Source organism: Cyprinodon variegatus, unplaced genomic scaffold (genome assembly GCF_000732505.1).
Source record: "Cyprinodon variegatus isolate N-32 unplaced genomic scaffold, C_variegatus-1.0 Scaffold1076, whole genome shotgun sequence".
NCBI lineage: Eukaryota > Metazoa > Chordata > Actinopteri > Cyprinodontiformes > Cyprinodontidae > Cyprinodon > Cyprinodon variegatus.
Window position 1 is genome coordinate 90,258 of NW_015151529.1, and position 9,161 is coordinate 99,418.

Sequence of the window (9,161 nt, forward strand, 5' to 3'; positions counted from 1 at the left end):
AAAAATTGACGATCTTTGGATGCCTCGTGCGCCGCGCAAAGGCTGCTGGGTAACCGGCTGTCATGGCTCCGATGTAAACAGAAAGTCGTGATTAGCGACACTTTTTCTAGTTTTTTGTTACACAGACAGTTACTACGAATGAACAGTGAACCGAGGATAGAAGAAGCAGGTATTTTATAGCATAGACGACGTCATTTGTAGCATAAATGACGTCATTTGTCCACAGAATCCTCCTTTTATCCGCTAAGCTTCGTTTTTAGCTAAGCGGCTAGCTGCTGCTGCTGCCTGGTTTGGAGACTAAAGTGCAGAAGAGAGTTTTTTCCATAAAGCATCATGTGTTTTTCTCAGGCATGTCCGCCGGAAATAAGGCCGCGGAGCTCCAGCTTCAGGTGAGGCAGAACGCGGAGGATCTCCAGAGCTTCATGCGGGACCTGGAGAGCTGGGAGGAGGAGATCAGGAGGAGGGATGAGGAGCTGAGGACAGGAGGAGTCCAGGAGCTCCAGGTGGGGCCCTGTTTCACGACCACATCCTTTATTCTCTTTATTTCAGTCTGTTTTGCCATAAATTGTTTTTTTTGTTTGTTTTTTTACATAGACAAAACTCCCACCTGTTCGTAATAAATCCTACAAAACCAAATCGAGGGAAAAAAGGAAGAAAAAGGAGGCTGGTGACATAAAAACAGAGGGGGTCCAACAGGCATCCAGGCTGAAGTCCTACGATTATCCATCCTGGGACAAGTTTGATGTGGTAAACCTCCAGATGTTGCTTTAAAAACAACATAAATAATAAAAAACACCCTCCAGATGTTGGCATCAATAACTCTAACACACAGCCACTGTATGGAGGCAATTCTGTTCCATTATTTTTGCAACTGAAGAACATGTTTTGTAAACAAAAATTTGACCAAAATACAATCCACAAATAAAAAAACTTCCAAAACAAAATTTTTTTTAAGAGTAATTTGGTTGTTTTCTAAGATTTATTTTACGGATTTGGTCGCGTTATATTTTCAAACTTTATTTTGTCACATTTTCTTCTAATCTTTAAAAAAAAAAAAAAAAAAAGTTTACTTTTTCAAATTCCAAACGCACGCTGTAGGCGAATAATTGCTAAAATCAAGAATTAGAAAAAAATAAATTGAATAAATAATACTGAGAAAAAAGTAAATTTTTAGAAATAAGAAATGAGAAAGCATCAAATTTACTCTGAAAACCTATTTTTGGATTAAGATGTTTTTCAAAGCTTCATTCCAGATTTTTTCCCTCCAAAATATCGATTTACAAATAGTTTTAATTTTTGCATGATTTAAGGATCAAAATGACCTCCATACATTATTCAGTTTTCTTTTCCTCTGCAGGATAAAGCTCTGGCAGAAATGGATAAGGAGGAATCCCACGAGTCGGACTCGGAGGAAGCCGGCGTTGATAAGGAGACCGCTCTGATGGAGAAGGAGACGGTTAGCGATGCCTCACATGTGGCGCTCAGACCAAACAGAATCATGCTAGCAGCTGTTTTCTTTCTGTTTTTATTTTTCAGGGGAACAAGTTGTTTAAAGAGGGGAAGTATGACGACGCCATCGAGTGTTACACCAGAGGGATGGCCGCTGATCCGTACAACCCTGTGCTTCCCACCAACAGAGCCACGTCCTTCTTCAGGCTGAAAAAGTAACGTTAAACAAACCGATTCCCAGCATCAGAGCAGCGGTTCAATAATTACTGAACAGGATAAAATCAGAAACGATAAGAAACGAGAAGAACGAAATAAATAAAACCTCTCAGCTGCGTGTGGTGGGGGGGCGGGGCCTTTAAACGCCATACGGACGCCGTCGTCCATCTTTAATCTGCTCAAAGCGTCTGTAAAGTTCAAAAGGCAGATTTCCAAAAGTTTGTTAAAGCCTTAAATTCAGTTTTTAGTTTTATTATGAAATTATGACCTTAAAAAAAGTTTTATTTAATAATAATACTACAAAAAAATTATAATCTTTTTTAGAATAAGGAAAAAAAAATCTATATTTTTACCTTTTTGTTTTTTTTTTTTGCAGAATTTTTATTTTTCGGAGGCGCCCCCTGGTGGTGACCCCCCCCCCCACTTTAAAAATATCGATAATCGAAAGAAAAAATAAAGTAAAATTGTAAAATTTCCTCTGATGCGTCTCGATTTAAACAAAGCAGCCAGAAGTTTCCCTCCATCTCTTCCTGTTTCTCTTCAAACGCCATCGGCTTCACAGCTGATTGAACATTTAAATTAGTGTGGAAGGAGACGCTGGCATGCAGAGTTTACAACATTCATTTCGCAGCCGATGACTTTTTAAATTCAATTCTATTCAGTTTATTTCTATAGCTCCAATTCACATCATGTCATCTCAGGTCACTTTATAGATCGTCACTTTACAGTTCACCAGATCATCCAGTCAGATTGATTCAAAGTTTTCTATCTAAGGAAAACCAGCTGATTGCATCGACTCATTGACTCTTCAGCAATCCCTCACACTAAGCATGCTTGTAGCGACAGTGGAGAGGAAAAACTCCCTTTGAACAGGAAGAAACCTCCGGCAGAACCAGGCTCAGTGTGAGCGGCCATCTGCTGAGGCCCACTGGGGTTCAAGGAGACTGAAGCAGACATAGAAAAAGAAGCATAGATACATTTTTAGATACTGGAATAAATTTGTACTGCTGCCTTTTGCAGCCATGGATTTAGGTCTTCCAAATCGGCGCCTTTAATTCGGCGTGAAATCCAAACCGCTGCCGTAAATTACTCAGCTGAAACATGTAGTGCTCTCGCCATATTTAGTTTGTCGGTACGAGAAAATAATCCCGTTTTGAGGAAGAGTTTATGATGCATTCAAAGTGTGTGGGAAAAATAAACTCTCAGTGAAATAGATGCAGGCGGCTTAATGTTGTCATACGAATTTGTCTGCGATAGTTATTTTAACTGTTGTGCGTGAAAACTGGAGATAAATTGCGTATATTTGATATTTCGTCCAGCCCTGATTGGGGGCAGGAAGAGAAGAAATGAAAGAATCCATCATCAGGACTTTCCTCTAAAGGAAAAGGAAGCTGGTTTGTGGGATTATTGAGTGAAACCTGGAAAGTTTAATCTGTCGAATCCGGTCTGAACCGGCTCGCCTTCCTGTTCGCAGATTCGCCGTCGCAGAGTCGGACTGCAACCTGGCCATCGCTCTGGACGGCGGCTACTGGAAGGCGTACGCTCGGAGGGGAGCCGCGCGCCTCGCTCTGAAGAAGCACGAGTCGGCGTTAGAAGGTAGGAGGAGCTTCAGAGACGACGCTGTGGTTAATCTGAGCCAGTGAGGATGTCCAACCTTCCCGGACAGATTACCAGACGGTTCTCAAGCTGGACCCGAGCAACACGGAGGCTCAGAACGAAGCCAGGAAGATCAAGGAGGTGGGTGGCGATTCGGCTGGCCGCGCGGCGTGCTCGCTCTCCTTCCCTGTTAACCGACTCTCTGGTTGGTTCAGATCCTCGGTCAGCAGGACGCGGCGGCGGGAGACGCTCAGCCCGCCGAGGCGCCATCGGTGGATCCCGACCAGCAGAGACGTCTGGAGGAGCAGCAGAGGAAACAGGAAGCAGCGATGCAGAAGGATAGAGTAAGCCCCGCCCACTTTTAACAACCACATCCATCCTTAGAGCAGCTGTTCAAACCCGCCAGATGTTGGTTTCCAGGGAAACGCTTACTTTAAAGAAGGGAAGTACGAGGCAGCGGTGGAGTGCTACAGTAAAGGAATCCAGGCGGACGCCATGAACGTCCTCCTGCCTGCAAACAGAGCCATGGCGTTCCTCAAGCTGGACAGGTAAGAGGCAGCGTCCCGATTCCCGCTCGCCGTCCCTGACTGCAGAGCTCAGCCGCCGCTCCTCCTGCAGGTTTCAGGAAGCAGAGGAGGACTGCACCGCCGCCATTTCTCTGGATAGCACGTACTCCAAGGCCTTCGCCCGCCGCGGGACGGCCAGGCTGGCGCTGGGGAAACTGGAGGAGGCGCGGGAAGGTACTGCAGGACGCGGCGTCGATGCTTCGCTCTTTCTCTCCCGTTTCGTTTCTCCACTCTCATGTTTCTGTGTCAGATTTTCAGCAGCTGCTGAAGCTGGAACCAGGAAACAAGCAGGCCCTGAACGAGCTCCAGAAGCTGCAGAGCGTACGTCTCAGATCCGACCCTGTATGGGGAGAACTTTGGTCCATTATTACTAAGAGGAAAGAGAGTCCAGAAATGAAACTTAACGAAATGCTTTATCAACCCTTCAGAGGGCGCTCAGGGAAATACTTTTAAAAAAATCCATAATTCAAACCAATAGTGTTATTGGAATCCAGGATAAGACCTTATTACCTTTGTAAAGTTAAAGAAATATGGATATTTTGATGGCAAAAATGAAGGTCAATGTATTAACAAGAAATGCCAACTTGCCCGAATATATTAAAGGCACACTATGCAACATTTTTCAGTTAATTAATGTGTTCCATAACGTTTTGGATGATTAAATGAGTCATTTCAGGTCAAACAAAGGTTTTCTCGGCCGCCCTGGTGGTCTGTAGGGGAACTACCGTACTTGCAATTGCAGGAGCCCTCGGCCCGCACCCACAGGCTCAGAAGTCTCGCGAGAGTCGGTCTTGCTTTATGGCGAGAACTGCTACACGCCCCCAGTGAAAGGCATGCTCGTTGCTAGCGCAGTGGCGATCTTTGCGCAGTTATCGTGGCGGAACCAGCGAGAAAACAGAAAAAATTTTAAACTCGAAAATTGGAACTAAATAGTCACTTACCGCAGTAGACATGGTGATTGGTTGCGTTCGCCTGTCTGCTAAGCTCAAAACAACCGCGCCTGGCTTGACGGCTGAGCATATTTACGACAGTGCACTTTTACTTTCGCCCTCTGGGGGGAGCCTCGCTGGAAAATCAACACCGGTTGCATAGTATACCTTTAAGAAAAATTACAAAAATGCTTCTAGAAGAAATTAATGAAAAACACGACAAGCCGCACTTTCGGCACTTCCAGTTTTTAGTTTATAAACCTAAATATAATTGTTAACTAGGCTTATTAAGTTTTTAACTTTACTTAAAACTTTTCGATTAGCTTTTTACCTTTTTTTTTTAACTCTTTTTTTTTTTTCCAACTTAATTTCCAGTAGGTAATATATCATCCAAGGGTTCATCTAATTGGTCAAATCCTAAAATAAGCTGTACAGCCATGTAGCGGGATCAAAAACGGTAACTCAGCCTATAAAGGGTTAAAAAAAAAAACAACCTTTGAGAGAAACTTTTTTCTCAAGTTTATTTTTTTCAATTATTTTATTTTTTGACATTTATTATTTATAATTTTTTATGCTTTTCAGTCATCCAGGTCAAATTCATTCAAAAAAAAGCTCTAAACTGGCAAGGCTAACAGCGATGCTAACGACTCCCCATTACTAAGGGGGGGTCAGATCTGCTCGGTCCTACCACATGATGTAAAACATTGTGGTTGCCCAGACAACGATAACATCACGCAGCATCCGTGTGCCGAGTCTGGAGCTTCTGTAGCGTTAGCGCGTCTAATGACCGATAAAGTTTTACGTGATTGATAAAGAAACTGAAAAAAACAAAGTAACTGTTAGACCGTGATATAAAGAGCTGGGTAGCGCTGCTGCTAGCTAACAGGTTAGCCTCTTTTAGCTTGCTCAGTTAGCCACATTAAGCTACACTACTTTTAATTTCCCGTCAACGACAACGGTTTGTTTTCTACAAGTAGAATAACTGTTTTATTTTCTAAAATCTCTATTAAAGTCATTTTTAAGATGTTCCGTTTTTTCCTCAGACCGTAAGAAAAAGTCTGAAAATAAGCTTTTTTTGTCACCTTCCAGACCGACAATGATTGTTTTCTACTTTGGGCTGCTTTAGATCGCAGATTAAATGTAAAATAATAGCAAATATAGGAAATAGTATGATGAGTTTCCAAAAGAGATTTTATTCTCAAGAAACGGGAGCAATACAGTTTGTCTGAGTGGAGTTGCCATATGATGATGTGATAAAAAGGGGCGGGGCCCCGAGCAGATCTGGTACCTAAAGCGGCTCCATCTGCATGTTTTCTAAACAAAAACAAGGCTTTGCTTTGGTCCGCTCTATAAAACCTGGAACTATTTCTGACATTTTGAATTTAAAAAGCTTCCTGGATGGAAGAGAAACGTCTTCAAATTTGGAAACGAAGTCCACTGGATTGTGTTTTATTTACTTTTTGGGAAGTTTAATTAAATGAATCTTAAATAGTTTTTTACAGAATTACAATTTAAAAAGAAAAGCAATCTGAAATCAGACAGAAAAGGGGAAGAAAATTTGAAAAAATTAAATCTGTAAAAAGAAACAAAAAAAAAAAAAACTTCAAAGGAAAGTGAAAATAAAACCTTACAAAACAGCTTTTTTTTTAACCTGGCGTTCTATTTCTGTACTGCGTTTTTGTTTCCAAATGTCCATTAATGAAATCGTTTTCTTTGCTATAGAAATAACGGACCAAAATTCCCTCCATACATTTTCCGCTGCCTTCTGATCTGTCGGCCGAATTAAAACCTTCCTGTTCTGCAGGATCTGCGCTCCGGTGAGGATCTGCAAACAGAGAACGGCTCTCAGAGGAGGACGGTCCAACCTGTAGACAAACCAGAACATCTGCGCTCAGCGGTGAGCAGCTAGGCCTCACGTCACGCATCCGATGCCTTTTAATCTATTATGCTGTTACACCTTCCCACCAGCAGGGGGCCTGAATCGATCCTATCTGCTGTACTTTGCTGGTTTTATTTTGCAGAAACCTCTGAGGAGGATCGAAATCGAGGAGATCAGCGGGACGCTGACGGCGGCCGAAGCCGGAGCCGCCGCTCCATCGCTGCAGGAGGCCGAGAGGAAGACGGAGGACGGACCCTCCCCTCTGTCCACGTCACCCAGCGCCAAGATGATCAAGATCGAGGAGATATCAGAAACCGCGTCGGAGACGCCCCAACGGTAGTTTCAACAAAACCGTTAAAATGCGATAAATACCTTAACTTTACTTTGCTTGAATCCGTGTCCATTTTTAGCAAACAGCAGCCAGAGGTGAGCGATTCTAGCCGTGGGGTGATCAGGTCATTGGTTCAGATTACCGTATTTTCTGTACTATAAGGCGCACCGTCAATGAATGGCAAGTTGTTTCAGATATAAAGCGTATAGAATAGAAGCTACAGTAGCGGCTAACGTTGCATTTTGCATCCGCTTGATGCAGCTGCGCTAAAAAGAATGTCAATAAAACAGAGAAGTCAAAGTTTATCAATATATTATTTGTAATATGATCGACCTCCTTCAGCGCTGGCTTTTCAAAATAAAATACAATTAAACATTTCATGATTAGATTCATTTTAAACTCTGATTATGGTTAGAAAACGTGGAAATTTACATTTGTTTTGAAGGTGTGGAGCTTAAACCCTGCAGTGGTTTGGTAAATAAAACAATCACCTAAACATGGGAGGGAAAGGATCTGAAAAGTGCGGCTTGCCTTTTGATATTTTAGGTTTTCTCAGGTGGTTTAGAAGAGCAGCTAGCGGACACTCGTCCTTCCAGCTTCTGGCTGTGAGCTGATGGTTTCCCTCCCTTCGTCTAACCGGTTTATTCTGGTTCCTGTAGCGTCTCCGGCCGTAAAGCTCGGGAGGAAACCGTCCGACCCCCAGAAGCGCCGCCTGAAACCCCCCCCACAGTGACGGATGTTCCTCCCGCACCCGCCAACAGCTTCCAGCTGGAGTCAGACCTCCGAAAGATCAGGAACCAGCCGGAGTGCGTTTATAGATACCTGAGGGTGAGCTTTACCTTCATCAGCTTCACTCCTCGCCTGGCTATGGAGTCAGCTTTGCTCCATTATTATTGCAAAGAACAAATTTGAAGAAAAAAAAAAAATGGAGTCCAGAAATGAAACTTTGAAGCACATTTTAATCAAAAAAATGTTCTGAGAGTAACTTTCCTAAAGTTTACATTTCATTTGTTTGTTTAAATTTTTTAGTCTAAGTTTTTAAATGTATTTTTTTTCTGTTTTTAGAAGTAATTTGTTTATTTTTTTTTCAAACTGGGTTTTCCAGATCCCATTTTTTCTCTTCTTAGGCCAAGTTTTTATTATTTAAACATTTTTTTAAAAGTTTTTAAAATTTCATTTCTGGATTGCATTTTTTTCCCTCCAAAATGTGTTCTTTGCATTAATAATGGAACAGAATTCTCCCCATACCGGTCAGGCTTACCTCTAACTTCTTCATCCTTGTCTGCAGCAAATCAGTCCGCCGTCTTACGCCCAAATCTTCCAGAATTCGCTGGAACCAAACATCCTCAACCAGATCCTGACCACCCTGCGGGATTTCTTCATAAAGTAAGCAATGAGGGAGGAGCTAACATCTGCACTGAACTGGTTTGAACTGGTTTAACAGCGTGACCTTCACCGCAGGAATGAACCGCCGGCCTCCATCCTGGAGACCCTCAGCAGCCTCGCCAGCGTGAGGCGCTTCGACATGGCCGTCATGTTCATGTCGTCTCAGGAGAAGAAAGGTGCCGATTGTTTCTGGTTCTTCGCTTCCCGCTTCGATCCTCCTAAACCATCTGCTGTGTTTCTGCTTTTCTCGCCGCTAACAGTGCTGAAGGAGCTGTTCGACTTCCTCCTCCAAGCCGGGTTGGATCCGTCATCCGTCGCAGTCCTGCAGAAGAAGTACGGCGTATGATGGAGGGACGGCGAAAAGAAAAGCTGCGTTCGGCGTCTTTGGTTCCACCGAGTTTAGGAAAGATATCGGACTTCCCAGCTTATTTCTCATTTTTTAGATCCTACAGTGATGCTGCTTTAAATATCCACTTGTTTTTCAACCTGCCAATTAAACCAAACTGACTAAATTATCGCTTTGAGATCTGTATTCTTGTTTTTGTTTGTTTATTCTTTGTATTTTTTAAGATGGATTATAGTAGTTAATATAAAAAAGCTGATTCATTACATCATATTACAAACTGAATTAGATCAGTGCTGTAGTTTCAAGTTTCAGCCACCAGATGGAGCCAAATGCCTTGTATTTAAAAAAGCTTGATAATTCTTCTGTTTTTTTTGTTGTTTTTGAGCTTTAGCTAACTAGGCTATTTTAGCGCCACTAAACAGGAGGAGCCAGATACTCAGAGTAATTTAATTTCAGACTAAAA

General features: G+C 42.6%; 1 protein-coding gene across 1 annotated transcript; it reads left to right on the forward strand.

The window, feature by feature from the left end:
• Positions 1-8,864, forward strand: rpap3 (RNA polymerase II associated protein 3). Its single transcript, XM_015400138.1, has 17 exons — positions 1-169; positions 349-503; positions 595-747; positions 1,358-1,456; positions 1,537-1,664; positions 3,140-3,261; positions 3,332-3,402; positions 3,477-3,605; positions 3,682-3,809; positions 3,880-4,001; positions 4,078-4,148; positions 6,561-6,653; positions 6,778-6,971; positions 7,626-7,794; positions 8,255-8,352; positions 8,428-8,528; positions 8,613-8,864. The coding sequence occupies exons 1-17, from the start codon at positions 139-141 to the stop codon at positions 8,696-8,698; spliced, it is 1,950 nt and encodes a 649-aa protein (XP_015255624.1). The 5' UTR covers positions 1-138; the 3' UTR covers positions 8,699-8,864.
• Positions 8,865-9,161: the final 297 nt, after the last annotated feature.

Bases quoted from the DNA above. Each gene is read 5' to 3' on its own strand.
- rpap3 (XM_015400138.1), top strand. From the start codon at position 139: ATGAACAGTGAACCGAGGATAGAAGAAGCAG. The intron at 748-1,357 runs GTAAACCTCCAG...TTTCCTCTGCAG, and splicing joins CCTGGGACAAGTTTGATGTG to GATAAAGCTCTGGCAGAAAT. The intron at 1,457-1,536 runs GTTAGCGATGCC...TTTATTTTTCAG, and splicing joins CTCTGATGGAGAAGGAGACG to GGGAACAAGTTGTTTAAAGA.